The sequence below is a fragment of the Panthera leo genome, chromosome B3 (assembly GCF_018350215.1).
Source record: "Panthera leo isolate Ple1 chromosome B3, P.leo_Ple1_pat1.1, whole genome shotgun sequence".
Taxonomy (NCBI): Eukaryota; Metazoa; Chordata; class Mammalia; order Carnivora; family Felidae; genus Panthera; species Panthera leo.
The window spans coordinates 83,837,984-83,864,642 of NC_056684.1; the positions used below are offsets into that span (position 1 = coordinate 83,837,984).

A 26,659-nucleotide genomic window follows, 5' to 3' on the forward strand; every position below is an offset into this window, starting at 1 on the left:
TAGAGGATTATGGGGACTGAACAGTGAAAAGTGCATGGGATCAGGCAGAAGAAATACCACAAGAAGCCAGGGCAGGAATGAATGAATGAATGAATGAAATAAAGAACGAAGGAAAGAAAGAAAGAAAGAAAGAAAGAAAGAAAGAAAGAAAAATATTTTATTTTTTCAAGTAATCTCCACACCCAGCATGGGGCTTGGAACTCAAGACTGTGAGATCAAGAGTCACACACCCCACCCACTGAACCAGCTAGGCACCCCCAGGCAGGAAAAGATTTAAAATTATATGCCTATAACTCTCTGCTGACAGCTCAGAGCCTGGAGCCTCCTTCTGATTCTGTCTCCCTTTCCCTCTGCCCCTCCCCTGCTCATGCTGTTTCTCTCTCTCAAAAATAAACATTAAAATTAAAAAAAAAAAATTATATGCCTATTAGCTGTAGAAACGCTACACTGCCTTATTATCCATTTTTTAGTTTGTCACTTCTGATCATTAACTCATTTTAAGGCTCTAATAACAGAAACAGCTGTTATATACATGTAAATGGTTACTGAATTAATTGTAGTAGTTAGCCAAAACATCACAAGTAAATGATAATTTTTTATAATTTTTTAATTATAATTTTTTATAATTAACTATCAGATACCTGGTTAAGTAAATGCAGGACTGGGTTATCTGAGAGGTTTCCAAATGAGGTGAGCCTTAGATACAGCAGAACACTGAACAGAACATAAAGAACAGAGATATCCACAATGTACAGTACAAAGTGAAAACAGCTGTTTAAAATAGGATTTGTATACCACGATCCATTTTTACTGAAGAAAATAATCTGAGAAATTATACATCAAATTTATTTCTATTTTGCATTTTATTGTTTTCTATTTTTTGGACAATGGCCATTTATTAATTTTGTAACTAGGAGAAGTAAGGTTTTCATATTACTGGGGAAAAGTAATATACGTCTAATATTGACCCAATCAAAGGCTTAAATCACAGCCTCACATTTTAGAGATTTGTTCATCAATTTCTTTGACAGTAAGGGTCACTGGCTCTCAAGACAAACTTTTACCTAGAAAGAGAATGAATAGAAAGATTAAAGGTCTGCTCAGTCATTTGTACACCATTAAATTATGAACACACTGATGTTTCTGCATGTTTTTTCTAATCTAGAGGTTTGCTTTGACACCTTTGCTTAATATAGCAAGCTCTCCTGAACTGTGAGCATAAAGGCTAATGCAGAAAATGTGGTTTACGCACAATCTTCCTCATGTTGTTAGTGAAATTAACCTAAGCACCATGTCCATTTTTTTTTTTTGAAATTAAAACAAAGAACTCACATGTGTCCAAGCATACCTCCTTTTCTCTTGAGAAAAAGTCCAAGACATTTAAATATTTTAACATTGGAAAAAAAATAGCAAACCAATGAGAGAATGAACATATTTGGAAGAACAATGTTCAAAGCATGACATAGCTGTTAAATTTTGGCTTCTCACTCATTTCTGATTTTGCTAAAATATTAATAAGGATCCTGTAGCCAATATTAATTAGATCTGTAGCCAAATATGCATGGGAACTAAATCCAAAGTTTGGAAGATAGTAGCTTTTCCTATTCTCATGCTCCTTTAGTACATATTCTGAGCACATGGCTGAAGAATAGGACAGTGATCCTTGGAAACTACAAATAAAAAAGGAAAATAAGCATATGCTTACAATGAATAACTCTCCAAACATGTGACGTAGACTATTATCTGATATGAATACATGTACATTCTCCATTTTCCTTTCTGCCCACTCTTTTTTATTGTTCAGAGATAAATTTGCATATCCCTCATCTTCCTGGAGGTAGCCTAGCACATTGGAAATAAGGAATTTTGACAGCCTGGTGTCATTTACTCTGTGATCTTGGGCAAGTACTTACAAAAAAATTTATCTGAGTCAAAATCTCACTTGAAAGATGGAGAGAATAACAGCGAAAATCCTTACAGAATTGGCTTAACATAAAAAGCATTTCCCATAGTTATTAGGTATGAAGGATATAAACTTCTAAATTAATAGGCTTGGCATATAACAAGATGTGTTAATTTCTTTCCCTTCTAGCACCCTCTTACAATTACAAATTAAGTGCTTTCATTTATTTTTAAAAATTTTTTATGTTTTTGAGACACAGAGTGCAAGCAGAGGGAGGGGCAGAGAGGGAGACACAGAATCTGAAGCAGGCTCCAGACTCTGAGCTGTCAGCACAGAGCCTGACGTGGGGCTCGATCTCTAGACTGTGAGATCATGACCTGAGCCAAAGTCAGACGCTCGACTGACTGAGTCACTCAGGCGCCCCACAAATTAAGTGCTTTTACATATATAGTTTATCTGGGGTTGGAAACTGAACTCAGTAAGTGGTGCCTAGCTCACTGAAATGTCTCAACTATCTTGGACTTGAGTTTTCAATTATGTTTCTATTCCACCCATTCCATTTTGTAGTTCTGTCTCCTTGAAGAAAAACATAAACTCAAAATAGGAGTTGGGTAACGCTGTTTTCTTGGTCATGTCAACATTACATTCCCAGCCACTACTATGAATGTTATGTATGTATGTTAGCCTTGTTGCTGTGTAAAATTTCAATTACTGCAGGTATGTATGGGTGTAAGTAATGATTTCTATATCTAAGAAAATCTGGCTGGGCAGATTAAAAAGCAATGTCTTTAATTTTCACTGAGTCCGAGAAAGGCAACATATAAATTGCCAAGTCTTAAGACTGACTTTCAGACTTAACAGTTATTAGTTGGACAGAATTTTCCTTCTTAGTGTTTATTGTCTAGAAGAAAAGCACATACAAATGTTAGTTGTTATGAACATTAAAAAGTGAAGAATACTAAGTAATCAGATAATTTACTATTGAAGTGTACTTGCATTTCAGAATTCTCTCCTGAATAAATACTGAAGTACAATTTTCTAAGAAATTTGGTTATTGGTATATGAAATGATTACAAATATATCAAAAGTTACAGTTGTGAACATATGGCAAGATTTTAGATGAGAAAACAGGATGATTCTACTGCCTTCCAAAAAGCCCTAGAGAGTCGGGGCACCTGGGTGGCTCAGTCGGTTAAGCGGCCGACTTCGGCTCAGGTCATGATCTCGCGGTCCGTGAGTTCGAGCCCCGCGTCGGGCTCTGTGCTGACCGCTCAGAGCCTGGAGCCTGTTTCCGATTCTGTGTCTCCCTCTCTCTGACCCTCTCCTGTTCATGCTCTGTCTCTCCCTGTCTCAAAAATAAATAAAATGTTAAAAAAAAATATTAAAAAAAAAATAAAAAAAACAAAAAGCCCTAGAGAGGACACCTGCGTTTTGCATTCTAAAAAGGAACAGCTAGTCCTATGAAACTAAGGCCTCTGTACATCTTCCATCCCTAAGAAATAGCACCTCCTATTTAATTTATAAAATGTTGAGTGGTGTTTCTTAACCAGGTGGGCATATTCCAAACTTTCTTTCTTCCTTTTACTGAGAATCCCTATCAGAGACTGCTGCTGTTACTCATGGGAGGTATCTTATCTCTCAAGGGTTGAGGCAGAAAAAGATGCAAATCACTGCCATAGAGACTCAGGTACAATAAAACATTAGTTCCTATGGTCTGTATGTATCACATGCAATAGTCCAATTCTGCTTTGTAAAAATTCCAGATTCCGAATACTTGAAAAACTTGTATCATTTTATTTGTACACTTAAAAAAAGTTGTACATAGAAACCTGTAAATACAGTTCTGTAAAACTGAAGGAACTGTCAGGGAAAAGGGAGGGTGTTACCTTTTACTGATTGTTCATTAAAGAAGTTAGAGAAATAAACAAAAACACAGTAAAATGTTTAAAAAATTAAAGAACATTTTCCAGGTACAAATTTTATAAATACAAAACAAATTCACAAATTATTTTGAATGCTAAATAAATATCTAGTTAATAAACTCAGACTTAATATCTCCAGCCAGCATTGGTACAGCACTTCAAGGATATAAAATTGGATGCATTCATGTGTAGTGTTGAAAGAATGTGCTTATTAAACATCTTAGACATATATGCTTTTTTTTCCTAAACTGTGCTATAATAGAAGATTTATCTGTATGGACAAATCTCCCTTAATACCACACTTCTAAAAAAAAAAAAAAAATCAATGACAAAATAAATCACAGGTGAGAAAATATTTTCAGAGATATTGGGACACATGAATGATCTCAAAATGTACAAAAACCTCTGTAAACCAGTACTGTAACCAATACATCTATCAAACTTATTAGATACTGAACAAAACTGTAGCAAAGGCAATCTTTCCTACATTCTCCTGAGTGCTTAATATTAAAATTGAGAATATAGTGCAGGCCACACTTCAATGTGGTCAATCAGTTGTTATTGCTTTATATATATAAATATATATGTCTGCTTTAGAGCATGATTTAATGTTCCATTTTCATGAACAATTTGTCTTTCTCAAATATATCCTTCAGAAGGACAAAATTAGATTCGCGACTTCTTTGCAGCTGGTGGTGTGCTAACTTGATCCACATTCCCAGGCGCAACATGGAGTCCAAGTTTTTGAGCCTGAATGTGAAAAAATGCTTGAAGCCTAGTTCCAGCTTTTGCTTCACTTGTGTTACGAGGGTTGTACTCAAAGCAGTTCGAAAACATTAACTCAATATCATCGATAAATTCCGCTAGAAAGAAAAAAACAAATGAGATTAGAATAAAAGTACATAAATTATAAATATACATTTTGTTTGTATCACAGCTGGAAATGTCATTAAGAAAACGGAAGCCCACTTTTTTCTTTACATATTGAAGTCTCTGGGACACCTGGGTGGCTCAGTTGGTTAAGCGTCTGACTTTGGCTCAGGTCATGATCTCATGGTTTGTGAGTTTGAGCCCTGCATTGGGCTCTCTGCTGTCAGCACAGAGCCTGCTTCAGATCCTCTGTCTCCCCCCATCCCCCTGTCCCTTCCCTGCTGGTTCTATCTCAAAATAAATAAATAAAAACTTTAAAAAAGAAAGAAAGAAAGAAAAAAGAAACTGAAGCCTCTACTCCATATTGTTTTCATGTAAAAGACAAACAAATGACCTGACTCTACCCTGTTCCCCAAAAAAGAAATTGAAGCCTCTGAAACAAGGTAGTAGAACGAAAACTTAAAATTGTGGAACTATAAATGCTTTAAAATTGATTTGGGGGCGCCTGGGTGGCTCAGTCGGTTAAGCGTCTGACTTCAGCTCAGGTCACGATCTCGCAGTCCGTGAGTTCGAGCCCCGCGTCGGGCTCTGGGCTGATGGCTCAGAGCCTGGAGCCTGCTTCCGATTCTGTGTCTCCCTCTCTCTCTGCCCCTCCCCCATTCATGCTCTGTCTCTCTCTGTCTCAAAAATAAATAAAACGTTAAAAAAAAATTTTTTTTAATTGATTTGTTGAAACTATGCACTTATGTAATTAGGAATGTTATATAATTACATAGAACTTCTATCAAGATCAGATTCTATAAAATATCTAAAACTCATTTAATCCCTATGCATCTTTTATCTCTGTATACATAGACAAGCATTTTAGGGACCTCTTGGGATGCCATCTATACAACCACATTAATATACATCATTTAAATCACGAGAAAACAGCCTTTACCTCTTTAAACAAAAATAATTATCAGAGAAAAACATAAATTACTTACATGCTAATTTATATTCACATTTGTTCACTTTTTCACGAATTATATTTAAGGCAATGGGCTTTTTGATGATGTCATAATAGTCTGGGACCTGTAAAATAATTCAAATATATCTCCTATAGAAAATTTATCAGAGATAAGTTGTGAAAAGAAAAAGCTTGGGGCACCTAGGTGGCTCAGTCAGTTAAGTATCCAACTCCTGGTTTCAGCTCTGGTCATGGTCTTGTGATTTGTGAGACAGACAGTCTGGCGTCGGGCTCTGTGCTATCAGCTTGGGATTCTCTCTCTCTCCCTTTCTCTCTGCTAAACCCACCTCATGCATGCTGCCTCTCTCTCAAAATATATAAATAAACTTAAAAAAAAAAGGAGGGGCGCTTCAGTGACTCAGTCGGTTGAGCATCTGACTTTGGCTCAGGTCATGATCTCACGGTTTGTGAGTTCGAGCCCCACATCGGGCTCTGTGCTGACAGCTCAGAGCCTGGAGCCTGCTTTGGATTCTGTGTCTTCCCTCCCCCCTTCTCTGCCCCTCCCCCGCTCATGCTCTGTCTCTCTCAAAAATAAACATAAAAAATTTCTTTTTAAATAAAAAAAAAGGAGAAAAAGCTTATGATTTTGCTTGTATGCTCTCTTTCTCTATTTCTCTCTACTGTGCCTCTCTAACACACCCTTTGTTCCATTTAAACTACCATCATTTCCCATATTCTCATTTCTGGGTCTCCTTTTCCTAGAATGTCCTTATTCTATTTCTTACTATTGAAATCCTACCTTTCCTTAATGACCAGACCAAACAGTTCTAGTTCTTCTATAAAGAACTAATTCCTGCTATTCCCTCCCTTTGAAATGGTCAAATCAATCTCCTTTTCTTCTCCACTTCTGGAGGACCATTATAACTTCTATTACAGCACTGTTAACACTGCCCTATCTGCTGCAGCATATCACATTCTGCTCTAGCATATCACATACGGCCTTAAGTATATAAAGAACTCCAGCACCATCTCAAATCCCTTAGTTTAGGCCATCTCTGTTTTCTTAGGGTACCAATAACGATACTCAGTTGAATTAAATCTATTCATATTCATTACATGGAAAAAAAACTTTGAGGTTATTTCAACATACTGTCATCATTCGTTGAGAATCAGTCACAGGATTAGAAAGGACTGAGAACACAATGCGCCCTAATGCCATTTTTTTCAACACAGGAACCAACATTCCAATATGTAGTGACTAATGGGAGTTCTGACTACCTCAAAGTTGCCAAGAAGACTAAAATCAGATAATATACATGAACACATTTTATCAAATCTAATAATTTTACCTGGATTTTGGAAACGAGTTTCAAAAAAGGCCAGCTGTCATCATGCCGTACCAGTTCCACAACAAGTTGTTCAAAAGCAGACAATTCATGAACTCCTCCTTGTCGGCCTGAACTCCTTCGATTCAGTGTCATAGGAGATGATTCTAAATAAATGAGTAAATTAATTTTAGGTGATTACAAAGCAAAATATTTGATCACTACAAGCTAAACAGGGTATTATAAATACACCTAAATTCAAAGAGAAAATTGCCATTCTGTATATATTGAGATAAACTAACTTACATTGGAGATATGAAAATCTGGATCAAAAATTACTATTTCCTTTTTTTATTTTTTAAAGATTTTATTTTTAAGTAATCCCTACACCCAATGTGGGACTCAAACTTACAACCCTGAGATCAAGAGTCGCATGCTCCACTGACTGAGCCAGCTAGGCACCCCCACTATTTCCTTTTTGATCATAACATTTCCAAATGAACATTCACTGGGAACATATTGTGTTTTTTCTTTTTCAATTTTTTAATGTTTATTTATTTTTGAGAGAGAGACAGTGCAAGGAGGGGAGGGGCAGAGAGAGAGGGAGACACAGAATCTGAAGCAGGCTCCAGGCTCTGAGCTGTCAGCACAGAGCCCGAGGCAGAGCTCGAACTTGTGAACCGTGAGATGACCTGAGCCGAAGTCAGACGCCTAACTGACCGAGCCACCCAGGTGCCCCATCATTGGGAACATATTGTAACAACAGTGTAATATAAAAGAAAGTTTCTAGAACTTTATACATTTATAAAGTTTATACATTATTTTTTAGCCTGTTTTATTAAAAATACATTTTCAACTATAATAAAATGAAAGTAAGCAATTCTCCAGTATTTCTGAAAACACATCCTTAGGAAGGTAACCTCTTCAGATCTAGCAAGTAGGCCTCTTTATAGATTACCTTGCATAAAAGAAAAGTAATTCTCAACAATGAAGTAAAAGATTATTCCTATAAGTCTTATTTTTATATGGAGACTTTCTTAAAATGTTTTCTCATAAAATCTAAGGTGTATATAATGAAATACATTAGGAATGTATGAACTAGAGGAAAAGTGTATGAATGAGTAGAAAAGGGCAGCATAGTTCATATTATGAATTCAGGTGTTTAAATTTTCTACTTAAATGTAAATCCATACATTTTCCCCTTTGTTTGTCCTTGGAGCCAGGTCAGTAAATTCATAAATCAATTAACAACAACAAAATTTTTTTCTTATCAGAGTTTTTTAGAATACAAATGCTTTAGGTGTACTATTTTTTCCAAGTAGCTTGAAGTTCAGAATTGGGGAAGAGCAAAACAGATAAGGGGATGGGAAAAGCTAAATTAGATCTCGGTGCCAAGTTACCTGATAGAACCCTCCCAAACCCAACAACCCGGTGACTGCACATACAGACTAATGGGTCTTCCGTTCTTTCACCAATGGATTCCTTAATCCTGTCATAGGTTTGAATAATACAATACACCCTATCTATAATTCTTCAAGGAACAGTAATGCTTTTTATGTTTAATTTTATTTTTTTGGAAATATCAAAGTTTTATTACTATGGACACTAAAGGAAGAAAAGAATAGGATTGAAGAGATAAATAAAGAGATTATATGGGATAGAGATTACTATAAAAAATGATTATCAGAATTAAAAAGACAGCTGATGATTACTCCCTAACAATATTACTCTCCCAGCTCTCCCCTGCCCCCAAATTCAGTATGCCAGATAGGAAACTTAACCAAATAACCCAATGTAGCCTGTGTAGGTTATGATGAATATATGTGTTTTAAAGTAGAAAGGGTGGAAGAGAATGAAATGTTAGAATATGTTATACCAAGACTGTTCAAATGTTGGCCAAATCTCTCCATTAGAAACAGAACACTAAAAATTTTTCACAACTATCTTGCTACACTACTAGAAAAATACTGACAATATAATTTACCTTACTCCTCAAATGGCTAGCTGCCCCTTCAATGAACATTATGCTTCAGGCTGGGTTGTTCCCTAGTAACTTTGTGTATCTTAGTGACAGCTTTTAAAAAATGATTCAAAGTATCTCAACACTCAACCTTTTTTTTTTTTAATTTTTTTTTAATGTTTATTTTTGAGAGAAAGAGAGAGAGAGAGAGAGAGAGAGACATAGAACTCAAAGCAGGCTCCAGGCTCTGAGCCACCAGCACAGAGTCCGATGCGGGGCTCGAACTCATGAAAGCCAAGATCATGACCTGAGCTGAAGTCGGATGCTCAACCGACTGAGCCACCCAGGCACCCCACAACACTCCATCTTTCAAAATTATTCCATTTTCTTAGGTAAGAATAGTTTAAATTAGACTTCTTCATACCTGTAGATTGTCTTTTCCTTCCTCTTCTCTTGGATTCACTATCTTGGAGAGAAAGTTTTGAAGCAACACTTAGAGATCTTGACTTCTCACTTGACTTTGTGGCAATGACTCTGAAGTTAGGGAAGTTGGGACTATTTTCTGGTGTATTATTAGCACTTTTCCTGCCTCTGCGTTTTCTACGAGGACTAAGTAGTTCCACAAATACATCTGCTTGCAGTGGGCCGTAACTCTGGCGAGTAGAACGACTGGCAATTCTTAAAGACTTAGTTTCTGTTGGAGGAGCAGATTTTATCTTTCTAAGGCTTCTACCAGTGGTTTTAGAGGAAACAGTTGTTTTGGGTGTACTCTGCTGACTCCTTGAAGTATATCTTCCAGGATCTTGTCGTTGGCCACGACTTGAGAAAGAAGAGCTAATTCTCCCTCTTGTTTTAATTGGCAATCTAACTTGTGGTCTTCCTCGTTTTGGTGGGCTGTAAATATTGTTTGAAAACATAATTATTGTACAGAGAAATGATGCAATTAAGATTATTTCTATTTCCCTTGTTCTACTATTCAGCCGATGAGTTCTATATATATTTCTTTTGTCTCCTTACAGTAACAGTTTTTCATCACTTTTCATTACCACTGAGGCTGAGGTAACCTACAGTTTTGGCCAATGACTGCAACTAAAATAGGCCTTAAACCTATGGTTCCTGAATAGTATGTTAAGAGTCTCTTTGCCATCTTCTGCTTCTTACTGTAAAATACAAAACTAGGTTCAATCTTCCATTTTATTATTATTATTATTATTATTATTTTTATTTTTTAACGTTTATTTAGTTTTGAGACAGAGAGAGAGCGAGCATGAACGGGGGAGGGTCAGAGAGAGAGGGAGACACAGAATCCCAAACAGGCTCCAGGCTCTGAGCGGTCAGCACAGAGCCCGACGCGTGGCTTGAACTCACGGACTGTGAGATCATGACCTGACCCGAAGTCGGCCGCTTAACCGACTGAGCCACCCAGGTGCCCCTATTATTATGTTTTAAGTAAACTCTAACCCCAACGTGGGGCTAGAACTCACGAACTCATGACCCCAAGATCAAGAGTCACATGCTTCAATGACCGAGCCAGCCAGGCAACTCTAGGTTCACTCTTTTAATTGCCTTTAAGCTGTAGACAAGTATCAAACAACTCCATTAAGCCTTTTTTATCCATGTCCCCATATACCTGGGTTTCCAGTTTACTTAAAATATTTCCAAGAATTTCCCATATCATCTTTATGTTAACACAAATACTGCCCTTATAATCTACCGGGGTGATAGCTCTTGCTAGTTGGAGCTATTGTTGGGGCTCTTGGGTGGCTCAGTTGGTTAAGCATTTGATTTCAGCTCAGATCATGATCTCATGGTTCGTGGGTTTGAGCCCTGCATCGGACTCTGTGCTAGCTCATGGCCTAGAGCCTGCTTTGGATTCTGTGTCTCTGTCTCTCTCTGTCCCTACCCTGCTCGTACTCTCTCTCTCAAAAATAAATAAACATTAAAAAAAATTAAAAACAAAAAAACAAACAAAAACAACTTGTTTAAAATAGATGGGGCAGCTCTTTCTACTTACCCCTCCTCAGACTGGTCTTTTTGTACTTTGTCAGTTCTAAGTTGCCCTTGCTTCACATTCACTTTCCTGATTCCACATGAATGGGGTTCAAATGTTAAAAAGGGACAAATAAAGGGAGAATGCTCTAGTGCTGCCACAGCTGGAATAGCCAGGCACTTGCTAAGTTGCAGAGTACTTGGCTATATGGTAGTATATAGAAGCTGACCCCTTCTGGGTGCTAATGTGGTAGAAATATAACAATATAATGTGCTTCTTGGCATATCTCTTTCTCTCTTTGTTTGAGTATAACTCCTTGAGAAAGCAATAGGGGCACAGGGAAGCTGCATTCATCTTTATCTCATGAATATCCTCTGGAATGCTTATTTGCTGCTTCAGGCATAAAATGAAGTAAAATCAAACTTACTGGAGGTCTGAATTAGTATTCCTGTCCAAACTTGAACTCATATTTGATTTTATGATCTGGGTAGGTTCATATAGATACTACACTTCCTCAGGAATAATTTCAAATGCTTATAAAACTAAAGCAAGGATAACCTCAGGCCACTTATTACCCACCGGTTTCTAAAAAAGTTAAGGGCCCCAACCATTCCATTTGTATTTGCAAGGTCAAGACACTGTGTGATTAAAACTCACAAACTCTCATGTTATTGCATGGACTTACCTGACTTCTTCCTCTTCCTGTGAGTCATCTTCATCTTGTTCTACCTCATATTCTTCCTCCTCACTTTGACCCTCTTCATCATCATCATCAACTTCATCATCCTCACCTCCCATACTGTCTTCCATCTCTTCATCACTCTCCAAGGATGGTCTCTGTCTAGAGGAGAGTCTTCTCGAACGTTGCTTTGGCCGACACTCTGGACAAAACCAATCTCCTTCAGGCACAGTCTGACAAATCACAGAAATGATCATTAATCATCTATCACTCAAAACCTCAATCACTCAATTTAATCTAAGAAGTAGAAGAAGGGAAAAATACCTTTAGCTTTGGCCGAACACAGTAGGTATGATGACCCCGATCACAGCCATCACAAAGCACCATGTTTTCAGCATCACCCTTCTTTCGGCATATCTTGCAACGAGCATTCAGTATAGATTTAGACCATATCACACTACGATCCAAGGTGGAGAGATGAAGAAAGACTTGGGATAGACTAGCAGAAGCAAGGAGAGACTCTCTCCAACGGTCCAGGACTGTTTTATAAGAACGTCCACTGTCACTGGCATCTTAAAAGAAAAGGTAAAGTGATTAAAGTTTCTAGGCAGGGGCGCCTGGGTGGCTCAGTCGGTTAAGCGTCCGACTTCGGCTCAGGTCACCATCTCGCGATCCGTGAGTTCGAGCCCCGCGTCGGGATCTGTGCTGACAGCTCAGAGTCTGGAGCCCGTTTCAGATTCTGTGTCTCCCTCTCTCTCTGACCCTCCCCCGTTCATGCTCTGTCTCTCTCTGTCTCAAAAATAAATAAACGTTAAAAAAAAAAAAGTTTCTAGGCAAACCTTAGACATCTCCTAGAACTATTTTCTTAGTAGTTTAAACAGATTTGATTTTAAAGTTTTTTTAATACTTAACAAAAAGATCATGTTAATATTAAAAACTTCATGTTAAAGAAAATATTTGCTGAGCCGTATCTTGTTTATGACGTAAGGAATTATTTAAATCCGTATATCAAATGCTTGAAGGTTTCAATAGTTAAAAGAGAAAAATAACTTAGGCAATGTGTTCTCAATCTAGTCTTTGTTACCAAATCTTGACCTAATTTAGAGGACTGGCTAAATATGATTACAAGTCAGTGACTATTCATTTGAATCAAGAATATTACTTCTTCTTTTCGGATAAAAGATGGACTTCTCTCTAAGTATCAATCATATGAGGTTTCTTTTGGGGCTGATGAAAATTTTCTGAAATTAGATCATGGGGAATGGCTGCTGAATTATACACTTTTTAAAAGGATTAATTTTAGGGCGCCTGGGTGGCGCAGTCGGTTAAGCGTCCGACTTCAGCCAGGTCACTATCTCGCGGTCCGTGAGTTCGAGCCCCGCGTCAGGCTCTGGGCTGATGGCTCAGAGCCTGGAGCCTGTTTCCGATTCTGTGTCTCCCTCTCTCTCTGCCCCTCCCCCGTTCATGCTCTGTCTCTCTCTGTCCCAAAAATAAATAAAAAATGTTGAAAAAAAAAAATTTAAAAAAAGGATTAATTTTATATATGTGAATTATATCTTAATAAAGCTATTATTAAAAATATCAATTCTGTACAAATGCCAACTCTGTTATCTTCTATCTCTAGGAAAATACATATTTTTTATGTTTATTTATTTTTGACAGTGAGACACAACGTGAGCAATGGGCAGAGAGAGAAGGAGACAGGATCCAAAGCGGGCTTTGCATTGACAGGTGAGAGCCTGATGCGGGGCTTGAACTCATGAACCGTGAGAGCATGACCTGAGCCGAAACTGGTCACTCAACCAACTGACCCACCTAGGCGCCCCTCTAAGAAAATAATTTTTAAATGAGGTAAATAAAAAATGCTAACACCCCATCTCCCAAAAGAACTTTCAGTACCAATATTTATATAGAAACATTTGGAACTTTCTGTCATTAATAACATCATTCCTTTATCTTCTGGACTAAAAAATTTATTAAGCGTCATTTCATTAGATGCCATTAATGTAGTCAGTCTATCATTTTACATTGGTATGTGATTTCCATCTTCAATTATTGCTGGAGCACCTGGGTGGCTCAGTCGGTTTGTGCTCAGGTCATGATTTCACGGTTTGTGAGTTCAAGCCTTGCAACAGGCTTGCTGCTGTCAGCGCAGAGCCTGCTTCAGATCTTCTGCCCTCCCTGTCCCCACCCCCCGCCTCTCCTGGCACATGATCTCTCTCAAAACAAAACATTAAAAAAATAAGCTTCAATTATTGCTACCACCTTAATTTTCCTAAGATACACTTAATTATGAAGGGACTACCACATAATGTCAAAATTCTACAAGATATATAAGACTCCATACATACTTTGTTCCTATTGTACCATATTTCCTACTATTATCTTAAAAAAAAAAAAAAAAGTCCTCCTGGGCCATAACATAATGCTTAAAAGAATGTGAGCTCTGGATGGGGCACCTGGGGGCTCAGTCGGTTGAGCGTCCGGCTTCGGCTCAGGTCATGATCTCACAGTCTGTGAGTTTGAGCCCCGCATCAGGCTCTGTGCTGACAGCTCAGAGCCTGGAACCTGTTTCAGATTCTGTGTCTCCCTCTCTCTCTGCTCCTCCCCTGCTCATGCTCTGTCTCTCTCTTTCTCTCTCTCTCAAAAATAAATAAAAATTAAAAAAAATTTTTTTAAGAATGTGAGCTCTGGAGTCAGTCTGCCTTGAGGTGAGTACTAGCTCCCCTATGTGAGCTTGGGGAAATTACTTAACCCCTCTGTGCTTAGGTTCTTCAAGAGTAATATGTGGATACTATCCACCTCTGAGAACTGGTGGGAAGATTAAGTGGGATAATGTACATAAGAAAAATAAAATGCCTGTCATGCATAAGTAAATGCTGTTAATGTTACCATTATTTCTGAATTATACTGTTCCTCCTATGCGCAACAATTTAGAAGATGACACAAGTGTGTTCTATGGTCCCTACCTTTAGGAAACTTTTTATACAGCTGGGAGAGTGAAGATATACACGAGGAGCTGAAATCATAAAGGAACAGACCTGCCAAACACTAGTGAGTCTTGAGCTCTTGTTTGACTGTTAGGGTGAGAGAGACAGGACATGGAATAAAGGGCTCACCCAATGTGTTGAGTCCTTTCTGAAAAGCTAGGACACCATAAGGCTATACCTTTAAGTGTAAGGGTGGAAAAGGATACCATGCAGAAAGAAAGATGTAGCAAGGAAATCTGCTCACTTGGACCTTGGTGTTGGGTGGAAAGGGAAAATAAATCTACCACGAGAATATGTAACTATAAGCAGTGCCTTAAAACAGTTTAAAACCTGAAAAAACCAAAATTTTTAAAGGGGGTTCAGGTTGGTAGTGACCTCAGGTGAATGGCAGAAACAAGTACAAATCTTTGCACATTCTCTCTGAAGAAATTTCCATGGATCAAGTTCTGAGGAATGAGAGTTTAGTCAAAACCCATAATGCACATGTGGAAACAAAACGTTACAAGCAAGAGTCCGCAGAATCTGACCAAGAAAGACCTGAGATATCAGAATTAGACACAGAATATAACAAAATAACTATTTTAATATGTTTTAAGAAATAAACGTTTGAAAATATAACCAAGGAGTTTGAAAATAATCAGAACCTCCAAAAATAAGAGATTAACAGCTCAGTGGGAGAGGGAAAAAAATGAATGGGTCAAAAGCTCTTCAGGCAAAGCTAAAGAGAAATATTAGCCAAGTGGGAAATGCAATAATACAGTCTTTGTTTTATTTCTACCCTCTCATTTTGTGTTTTCTATTTACCTTGGTTTTTTGATGTAAGGCTTCATGAAAAGTTCTGGCATGAGCAGAACCTCTAAGGAAGGAGGTAACAAAAATTGCTAGTTCAAAGATCTTGAAGAAATCTTTCTGGGTAAACCAGAGGACATTCTTATTGTTAAGTGTAAGAAATAAGTTTGCATAGGCCAATGTGGAAGAGTGGAAGAAAAAGACAAATTGTGAAGAAACTTTGGAATTTTGGAAGTCTGTTTGATTGTTAACTCAAAGGTTGGTGACACATTATGGGTTTTGATCAAAGATGTGCTTTAATAAAATTAAACCAGTGGTACGTAGCTCAAGGTCCAATTTTTATCCCATCTACTTTTAAATATTCTATTTTTTCTTTTTAAAAGTTTATTCTCATTTATTTTGAGAGAGACATAGAGAGCAAATGGGGGAGGTGCAGAGGGAAAGGGAGAGGGAGAGAGAGAGAGAGAGAGAGAGAGGGAGAGGGAGAGAGAGAGAGAGAGAGAGAGAGGGAGAGAGAGAGAGAGAGAGAGAGGGAGGGAGGGAGGGAGAGAGGGAGAGAGAGAGAGAGAGAGAGAGAGAGAGAGAGAGAGAGAGAGAGAGAACCCCAGCAGAGCCCAGTGGGGGGCTCGAACCCACGAACTGCGAGATCATGACCTGAGCCGAAATCAAGAGTTGGATGCTTAACCTACTGAGCCACCCAGGTGCCCCTTACCGACCGAACCACCAGGTGCCCCTTAAATATTCTAAATACAAAAGGATGTCCATGTTTTTCTACTTTTATATAGTACCAATAAGGATAAAAAGTATATATAATTGATTCCATTTTTTGGTTTATTTTCTTGCTTCTTCTCCTGATTATAAAACTCTCAAGGGGAGATAGATCTTGTTTCTCTTTTATCTTCCATCATGCCAGCATAAGTTCCTCAAGAAATTACTAATTAAAAGTATGTTACTAATATGAAATAATGGTAGAGTCATATGATCAAATATTACACTGGGAGATTTCTTATTATTAACTGCCACATACAGTAATTCATGTGACCAAGCTATGTAGGTTTCTCCAGGGGATAAAACAACACAAAAAAACTCCCACCTTCTAGTAAAAAAAAAAAAAAAAAAAAAAAAAAATCTATAAATAAATACCATATGCAAAATAAACATACCTTCCATTACTGTTCATCCTTTTCACTGATAAGTATACTAAAACTCACCAATGTCAACTTTTTATATACCACTTTTTAAAAAAATGTTTTTTCTTTTTGAGAGAGAGACAGAGAGATAGTGCACAAGTGGGGGAGGTGCAGAGAGAGAGTGGGGCAGAGGATCAGAAGTGGGCTCCAGGCTGACAGCAGAGAGCTCAACTCAGGGCTCAAACTCACGAACCGTGAGATTACGACCTAAGCAGAAGTCAGATACTCAACTGAGCCACCCTATATATCAGTTTTTAAGTTTCATTATCTGAGGTATGAAATGTAGAAAGGAAAATGCTAGGAAGAGGATATTGTTTTATAAGCTTATCCCCAACCCCACTCCTTTCCAAAAAAATTAAACCCACGGTTTTCCTTCAAAAGCTAAATATTCAAACCAGTGCTCAGCAACATAGAAAGTAAATTCCTAATTCTTTAAAAAGACAAAATTCTTTAAAAAGTTAAAAATGTACCATCTCTCACACTAGATTGATCTTCCTCTTTTTCTTGTCCTTTTTTTTTAATCTCCCCTTTGATCTTTATTAATTTCTGTGTTACCTAATTTCAAACTGATAAAGTTAGTTTGAGGATTTTTTTCATAGCTTACGGGTGATGACTTTATGAAGTAATGACTTTATAAGTTATGAAATTACCAATGTGAACAAACAATTCTCACATATCTTACCTAAAATAATTCAAATATGAGTATCTTCCTCAAGTTAAAAAAGCCTAGTTTTATTAATGTGATTAATTAGAATAAAAGGGACATACTAAGGAAAGTGGAACAAGAGTAGAATTTTTATTTCTTATTTGCTTCCTCAAGAAACTGAAATAATCTTTGAAGCTAAACTGGGAAAATTCCTGCCACAATTAATTTACTATGTTGAAAAATAATCACAAGCATGGAGAATTTTAATATATATGCTATCTCAAACATTCATAAAGTGGAACCCCCATTTCTCTCCCACATTAAGGTATACTTGATTACCTTGATCTAATGTTTAGATTACCTTAGGGGCACCTGGGTGGCTCAGTCAGTTGGGCGTCCGACTTTGGCCCAGGTCGTGATCTTGTGGTTTGTGAATTCGAGCCCTGGGTCTGGCTCTGTGCTGATAGCTCAGAGCCTGGAGCGTGTTTCGGATTCTGTGTCTCCCTCTGCCCCTCCCCACTCGTGCTCTGTCTGTCTCTCTCTCAAAAATAAATAAACATTAAAAAAAAAAACCCCAGATTATCTAGGGGTGCCTGGGTGGCTCAGTCAGTTAATCGTGTGACTTCACCTCGGGTCATGATCTCACAGTTTGTGTGTTCGAGTCCCACGGTGAGCTATGTGTGGGCAGCTCGGAGCCTGGAGCCTGCTTCAAATTCTGTGTCTCCCTCTCTCTGTGCCCCTCCCCCACTCATACTCTGTCTCTCTCAAAAATAAATAAACATTCAAAAAAAAAAAAAGATTATCTTAAAAACCCTGAGACAGCTCTATCTCTTGTTGTCCCATTCAAAACAGACCCTCCAAAAGCTTAAATATAATATAAAAAGCTACAGACACCAATTATTCTATTAATTTTTTTAATGTTTATTTACTTTTGAGAGAAAGAGACAGAGCATGAGGGGGAGAGGGAACGAGAGAGAGGGAGACACAGAATTGGAAGCAGGCTCCAGGTTCCAAGCTGTCAGCACAGAGCCTGATGCGGAGCTTGAACTCACAAACCGTGAGATCATGACCTGAGCTGAAGTCAGACACTCAACCGACTGAGCCACCCAGGTGCCCCTCTATTAATTTTTTATGTCGCAGCAATGGTAGATGATAATATCCATATTATAAATGATTAACATCTAACTTTGATCAATATTTACCACTAAAGTAAGTTAAACTTTTGTTTCACCTATTTTTTAAGACTTCAAATTGAAATTGCTCCTTTTTATCTGTTAGGATGAAATGAATGTTCCAATACTGCTATATACAAACCAGCATAAAGAACACTATAGCTCTCAGCTCTCATATAACCTACTAGATATTAGTTGCAACATTCTCCAGTGTTAACTTTTCCCCTTTGTCTAAGTTTTTAAAAAGATGTACTGATGAAAATATGGACACACTAAGCAATTTGATTTTTTTTTCCTTGAATTTATAAACAACTTTAATTGATGGCAATTTCAGAAATGGAAAAAGCTGAATTGCATCTTATGTCTTTTGGAATCATGGGATTAATGAGTAGTAGTGATATATTTCTAAGAGCTACATAGTTTACAAATAACTGTCAACTGAAATTTTAATTGAAGTAATTGTAGATTCACATGTGCTTGTAAGAAATCTCTTGTACATGTAATTCAATTTAGACACAGAAAATATTACGAAATATTGAAGACTGGGAAGTAAAAGTGACATAGCAAATACAAACTAATATTTTTGTGAGCTTTGATCACATGTATTTATTTATTTCTACAACTGCTACTTTCCAATCTGAAAAGTGGTTATTAAGCTCATGGTGGAATTATCAATTTATAAAAAATATGAATAGGCTTATTAGAACAATGAGATACTGGCCATAAACTCTTCAATTTTAAAACAGACATTTAAAAAATATATTCACATTCTGATAGCACCATATATTTATGAAAATTTTGTTCTTAATATTCAACAATATTCACGTAATTTAAAAAGGATTTGGGCGCCTGGGTGGCTCAGTCGGTTAAGCATCCGACTTTGGCTTAGGTCATCATCTTACAGTTTGCGGGTTTGAGCCCTGCATTGGGCTCTGTGCTGAGAGCTTGGAGCCTGGAGCCTGAAGCCTGGAGCCTGGAGCCTGGAGCCTGGAGCCTGGAGCCTGCTTCGGTTTCTGTGTTTCCCTCTCCCTCTGCTCCTCCCCTACTCATGCTCTGTCTCTCTCTGTCTCTCAAAAATAATATTAAAAATTTTTTTTAAATGATTTTAGCCTATTCAAGTTGCTTTTTCAATATGAGACCAAAAAGATATGGCTTTAAAAACTGTTTCTTCTCACACCCCACTACTGAGATACAAACTATCTTGAATATGATGAGCTATAAATTAATTTAACATTAACCATAGGGAAGTAGAGGCAGTTACGACATGAAAATTGATTTGGAACTTGAAACACACATTTTCCCAAAGACATAATGATTATATTCCTAGCTTAGTCCCTAAAAGATTATTAATTTAATAAACTGCTAAAACATGATCCAGATAGTATTATTTCTATCATCCTAGCCATAAATTATAGAGAATTTCCTCATTTGTATTTAACACTTGGTATTTCTGATTTAGTGCTTCTTATACAGTGTTCATGTTAGTGAGCCACACTGTTAAACCATACCCCCAGTGGTGGAGATTTAAGTAGCTTCTTTGGGATTCTGTTTTAAATAACAAGAGAAATACTTATCTACAATTTTTGATCATTCAGGATCTGGCTAGTCACAGGTTTTGGTAATCTTTCTTTTGATGAAACTTACACACAAAAGAAAGGATTAACAAATACACTTAAATAGACAGTCATTAAAGATCAGTATCTACAATAAAAAGTACTTTAGCATTATTTAAAAAAAAATCTCAGGCTTTTAAGTGAAAATATAATCTCAAGCTTTTCCAATTAGCCAATTTTATTGTGTCAGCCCATAAATTTCTATTAAGAGGCAATTTCAAAATCATTTAAAATATAAATAATATTTTGAAGTAAAAATTGATACTTACCAAGTGGAGCTTTGAGAAAACGCCGCTCAATGCCCTGCTCTATCTGAAAAAGTGCCATTGCCAGATAATGAACCACATTGCTTACTGACTGTGGTGTGCTTGCATTAGTTGAGACAGTACTTGGAGTTTCTGTTTTTATGCCCAAAAGTCTACAATGAAAACATGGAAGAGTTTACGGTACTTAAAAACACTGTTAGGTAATACTTGAGTCTAACTCCTTCAAATGCTTACTCACACCTGTGTAAGAAATAGTTTCCCCAATCTCAAAGGAGATCACATAAGCTAGCAGAAAAGTGAGATAAATACATGAATCAAGAGCTTAACTAAATACCAAGTCCTTTAAGGTCAGAAGGGCAAATATTTGGAGGAAAGGTGGATGACACACGGGTTAGGGGAAAGGATTTAGGGAGATGACCCAGTGGTGGGCCTTAAGGATAAGCAGACCAGGCAGCTTCCCTCTATTTCTCTTGCTTCAACTTTTACTGGGTGGGATACTTATAGCTGCCTCCTGAATAGTTTCTTAGCCATCAATCTTATTCCCTTTGCAATAAATCTCCATGCCGCAGCTAAAATGATCATTTACATGTACAAACCTATTCGCTCAAAGCCTTTAGTACTATGTCTTCCCTCCCAGTACATCTTCCCCACCTTTAGGTCTCAGGTTCTTGGTCACTTCCTCTGGCACTTCCTGTGCTGTCTTCCTTGATCTACAAAGACAAGTAGCCCTCCTATGTACTACATTTGTACTGGGTATCTGCTTCTACCAGAACTCTTATCCTGTTTCATAGCTGCTAGCTTAATGTCTCTTTTCCATTTCCTTCTAAATAAACTCCTTAAGGAGAGTTATCCAAAAAGAACTCTGAGAAAGTCAAAGCATCTATCTACAGATCTACAGATCTAGATTGTTTAATAATCCAAATAATATTTAAGCCCAACATAATTTACTAAGATATCCTATAGAAAAATGGACAATATAAAATTACTTTCTGAAATTAATAAAACCCTAGGCTCAAAGACTTTTTATTTTAAACTTGAGCAATTATCATTATCCTAACAAGCTGCCTTTTGTCTGCACTAGCACAAAGTGGAGTAAAAGAGAGTTTGTGGTTAAGGAAAATTATTTCAGTGGTTACAGGTATTAAAAGTCCTCATGGTAAGATTTTAAAACAATTTTTTGAAGAAAAAAACATTTACTAAAAAGAACCATATAGAGTGGCAAGAAAAAGTGAGTTACTTTAGAAAAATCATTTTTGTACCTGTCTTTTACTATGACCTTTGCTTGCTCATCAATTTCCATCTCTTCTATACCTTCATTCACAGTTTTAATGATCCCATTTTCCTTGTTTTCCTCACTTAACAGCTCATATCGTCCACTCTCTAATGCCGATCTCCAGATATGTCGATCTGTAACCTGTAACAAAACCCAGGTTTACCAACATGGGAAAATGGCATATGTTGTTCCTAAGAAGTATGAGATTCAATGTACATATGAAAAATTCATGAATATTCTAGAAAAGACTGTAAATCAAAAAGGGATCTAAAAATAAGGTTACTAAGTGGCCAAAATGGAATTCATATCATTTATAGATGGAAGCTTTAGTACCTCACTTTTTATATAGGGAAATCATAAACAATTCTGAGATTGGTCACCTGATAGTAGCAAAAAAGTGACAGATGATAGCAAAGGAATGAACAGAACACACATATCAAGCATGAATTACTTACAGATTTTAAAAAGGTAACAAAGAAACCAATAAACAAACCAGACTCAGCAGAGCAGGCAGGAGCTAGTCAAGGAAGAAGAAAATATCCTTACACATTTTAACATCTCAGATGAAAATACCGCAAAACAGTTATTTTAAACATACTAAAAATTACTATTAAAAAGGTCAATTATGTTCATTAAATTCTGTTTAAGAAAGCAGATAGCCATATAGTACATTTAAGAAAGATTTCTATTCATATATTAGTATTTTGATAGAGGGGAACTAACTTAGTTTTCATAAAAAAATATTATCACTCCCATGCATTTATTCAAAACACACATGCCTTGCCTGTATCAAATAAGTTAATAAAAATAACGAAAACTTTGGTAATTAGGTAAACTAAAAATGGGACCAGGTACTAACCTTGATTGCTCCTAATGTTCCTTGGTAGATTCTGTCTTCAATATCCAAAAGAAAATCTCTCAGCCTCAATTCAAGCTGTCTTTCCGCAGACATCTGAGATGAATCATATGCAGTGGAAGATCTTCCCCGACTATAGGTAGGTTTGCTATCAGTTTGAGGTTTGTCTGAAATAGTTACCAATACCTTTATTATGAATTTCTTATTAAAAACACAATTTTCCCAATGTGACAGTTATGATCATGAGATAATGGATTTATAAAAACACTTAGTAAATTCTAAAGTACAAAAAGGGGGGGGGGCAGAAATGTTTGCACATCAGATATCTGATGAGGAACTTGTGTCTAAAATATATGAAGAACTCTTACAACTCAATAAAAAGACAACCTAATAAAAAGAATGGGCAATAGGGATTTGAATAGACTTTTCTTTAAGGAAGATATACAAATGGCCAACTAAGACCATGAAAAGATGCTCAACATTACTGGTCTTTAGGAAATACACACCAAAACCACAATCAAGTACTACTTAATACCTCTAAAATGGTTAGAATCTAAAAGTCAGATAGTAACAAGAGTTGACACGAACGTGGAAAAAATTTAACCCTCATACACTGTTGGCAGAAATATATAATGGTGCAGCTGCTTTGGAAAACAGTATGGCAGTTCCTCAAATGATTAAACAGAATTACCATATGACCCAATAATTGCACTGTTAGATATACACTCAAGAGAAATAAAAACATATGTCGACACAAAAACTTGTACACAAACATTTACAGCAGCATTATTCATAACAGCCAAAATGTGGAAAAAACAGAAACATCCATCAACTAACAGTTAAGTAAAATGTGGCGTTTACCTACATAATGAAACATCATTTGGTTATGAGAAGGTATGAAGTACTGACACACGCTACTACTTGGATGCACCTTGAAAACATTGTGCTAAGTGAAAGAAGTCAGTTACAAAAAAACATATATAGTATATGATACTATTCATAGAAGATGTTCAGACAGGGAAATTTCCAGAGAAGGAAAACAAATATGGGGTTTCTTTTCGAGGTGACAAAAATGTTCTAAAATTGACTGTGTGATGGTTGCACATCTGTGAATATTAATGAGAACCACTGACTGTACACTTGACATGAGTGAACTGCACAGCATATGAACTAATCTCAATAAAGCTGTTAAAGAATTGTGATCTGAAGTTTTTAATTCTGAAGAGAACTAAAGTAGACATGACAGTATTCCCCTAAATTTAAGAGTTCTTTACCTAGAGAAACTCAGTAATATGAAAACGCCAAAAACGCCTTATTACCTTCTTTTACCTGTTATCAATGAACCAGCCATTGTATGCTGCTACCCTATCTGCCCTTGCAGCCAGTCTCCAAAGATGTAATCACTAATGGAAACTGTCCCTGGGACCCTCAGCCAAAACCCCTAGTGAATGAACTATCATGTCTATTGTCTAAAACTAATGGCAACCTTAGTGCCTTGGGTATTCAGAGTCTACTGATCAGGGAATGGGACTGGGAAGAATATGAATCTTCCTATACGGCCATTCCTCATAATCTAAACGGAACCCAGTGAAATCTTGTCTAACTGGAAAACATTCTCTAACTTGCCAACTGAGAACATGGTCCAAATGAAAGAGAAGACAGAAGATGTTTTAAATATAGCTCTAATAGCTTGACAGATGTTTAATCCTGAACCAGAGATTATGGGGAGAGAAAAAGAAATAGTTTTCAATGAAAATTTACCTGAAAAATGAAATTTCTCTTCAGAAAAATGGGCTAGCTGTGCACATATTCTGCTTTTCTCTTGCAACAAAGTTTCTTTTAAGGCACTTTCTCTATGTCCTCTAGAATTTAGAGCTTCAATAAGCTGGTCTAGCTGTTCACAAGAACTGTAAAAGCACCACCGATTCGGCTTATGCACTGGTTTTGGCAGCTGCACAGAATCATCACATGGACCTTGGTCAATGTTGGAGGTAGATTCAGACATCAAAGACTCTCCAGTTTTAGTGGATACCTGAGGATCCTGAGACTGTACATTATTCTGAAATGATGAAGGTCTAGGCAACAGCATGTCTTCAGTGAGACCAGAATAATCCTCTTCAATAAATAAGCCAGGAATAGAAGGGAAAATCCAATATCGCCTATACATGCGGTCTCGGCCCAAGGGAAAGATATTGGTACACGCTATGGCACTTTGGATTTTTTCCAAGAGCTCTTTCTCTTTTCGTTCATGTTCCTGTTTTAAAGCTGTTTCTTCATCAGCAGTAAGAGGCTCTCTCGTTACACAGTTGACTTCTTCCTGTCTTGTAAATTCTTTAAACCCATTTTGTCCCCTTTTCCCTATAATTGAAACATTTGATCATCATCACATTTTAAATTTTCATCAGAAAAATATACAAAGCCATCCCAAATTACTATGTATTATGGACCAAACCGAATGCCCAACAAATTCATAGGTTGAAATCCTAAACCCCCAAAAAAAAAAAAAAAAAAAAAAAAAAAAGAAATCCTAAACCCCAATGTAACTATATTTGGAGACAGGGCCTTTAAGGAGGTAATTAAGGTTAAATGAGTCCAGAGAGCAGGACCCTAATTCAGGACTGGGGTACTTATAAGAGGAGAAAAGAAAGAAACCAGAGTGCTCACTCACTTCACTTGTGGGCACAGAAGACAAGTCATGTGAGGACACAATGACAAGGTGCAATAGCAAGCTGAGAGAGGCCTCACCAGAAACCAACCCTGCTTGTACCTTGATCTTGGACTTCCAGCCTCCAGAACTGTGAGAAAATTAATTTCTGTTGTTTAAGCCACCCAGTCTGCGATATTTTATTATGGTGCACGAACAGACTAATACTCTATGCTGGTAAGAAACTGGACTTACTTACAATACAAGAGTCACACAAAAAAACTGTAATCTCACACTGGAGAGTGAGGCAGAATCTGTTATGTTGCAACATAGTTCTTTCTTTAAGGCAGGAGTCAGTAAACTAGTTTTATAAAGGTCTAGCTAGTAAATATTTTTAGGTTTTGTGGGCCATATGGTTTCTGCGCACAGCTGCTCAACTGTGCCATTGTAGCATGAAAGCAGCCACAGACAATATGTAAATGAACAAGAATGACTGTGTTCAATTAAAACTATGGTCACTGAAATCTGAATTTCATTTAATTTTCATATCACAAAATATCATTCTTCCTTCCCCAACTACTTAAAAATATAAAAACCATTTTTAGCTTATGGATTATATAAAAACGGGCAAGGCAGATTTGGCCAATGGGCTGTAGTTTACAAACCAATGATTTTAGGTAACAGAACCCCTAATGCTTAGTTGGGTACCTAGCAGTTCAAACGAAGGACATTTTCCAGCAAGAAATGTTTCTCCAGGGGCATGGCTACATGAGAAACTTCTGGCCAAAGAGATGGGAGCAGAAGCATTAAATGTAACCTCTGGGTTGTACCTCTCTGCATTTCCCATCTTTCAACTAGCCAGAATGGAGACATGGGGATAAATCATTTTTGAACATGAGAATGGCAGCAAACCCTATGGATGGCAGTACCAACAAGACAGGAAGAGACTGGATTCCTGGTGACCTGCCAGGCCTTTCTTTTATGGTGTATTGAAGAATTAAACTTCTCTTCTTTCAGTCACTGTCAGATTGCTTAGATGGGTGGGGAGTTACTTCTATTTCTTTGCTTGAAAGTGTTTGTATATAAGATTATAATTATCTGCTTCTTTGGGGCACCTGGGTGGCTCAGCTGGTTGAGTGTCTGATTCTTGATTTTGGCTCAGGTCATGATCTCATGGTTCATGCACTGACTGCGTGAGGAGACTGCCTGCAATTCTCTCTCTGCCCCTCCCCTGCTTGCTCGCAAATAAAGATTAAAAAAAATTATCTGCTTCTTTAAAATTTTGCAAAATTCACCTATAAAGTTGTCTAGGACTGACATTGTCTTTGTAGGAAGAATTTTAATACTGATTCAAGACCTAAAGGTTTAGGACCAGTCACCTTTTAAATTTTCTCATGCATTTTTATAATGTGTGTTTTTCTAGGATTTTGCTTTATTTTTGCCTCCATTTTCCTTTTTTTAAATTTTTTTTTTTTTTTTTTTGAAGGAGAGAGAGACAGAGCATGCACAGGGGTGGGGCAAAGAGAGAGGGAGACACAGAATCCAAAGCAGGCTCCAGGCTCTGAGCTGTCAGCACAGAGCCCGATGCTGGGCTCGAACTCACAAACTGTGAGATTATGACC

The 26,659-nt window shown here is 37.2% G+C and overlaps 1 protein-coding gene across 3 annotated transcripts in view; it reads right to left on the minus strand.

Annotated features, from left to right (window-relative positions):
• Positions 1 to 3,674: 3,674 nt before the first annotated feature.
• The window catches only part of BAZ1A (bromodomain adjacent to zinc finger domain 1A), a 94,344-nt gene continuing 71,359 nt past the window's right edge, over positions 3,675 to 26,659 (minus strand). For all 3 annotated transcript variants that reach the window (XM_042942969.1, XM_042942970.1, XM_042942968.1), the window contains 10 exons: positions 24,155 to 24,751; positions 22,397 to 22,560; positions 21,524 to 21,678; positions 20,268 to 20,416; positions 11,923 to 12,170; positions 11,605 to 11,831; positions 9,354 to 9,823; positions 6,994 to 7,136; positions 5,682 to 5,769; positions 3,675 to 4,688 (listed from right to left, as the gene is read on the minus strand). In XM_042942969.1, the coding sequence (XP_042798903.1) occupies positions 4,492 to 4,688; positions 5,682 to 5,769; positions 6,994 to 7,136; positions 9,354 to 9,823; positions 11,605 to 11,831; positions 11,923 to 12,170; positions 20,268 to 20,416; positions 21,524 to 21,678; positions 22,397 to 22,560; positions 24,155 to 24,751 (2,438 nt within the window). In that variant the 3' untranslated portion in view covers positions 3,675 to 4,491. The remainder of the gene's footprint in view (positions 4,689 to 5,681; positions 5,770 to 6,993; positions 7,137 to 9,353; positions 9,824 to 11,604; positions 11,832 to 11,922; positions 12,171 to 20,267; positions 20,417 to 21,523; positions 21,679 to 22,396; positions 22,561 to 24,154; positions 24,752 to 26,659) is intronic.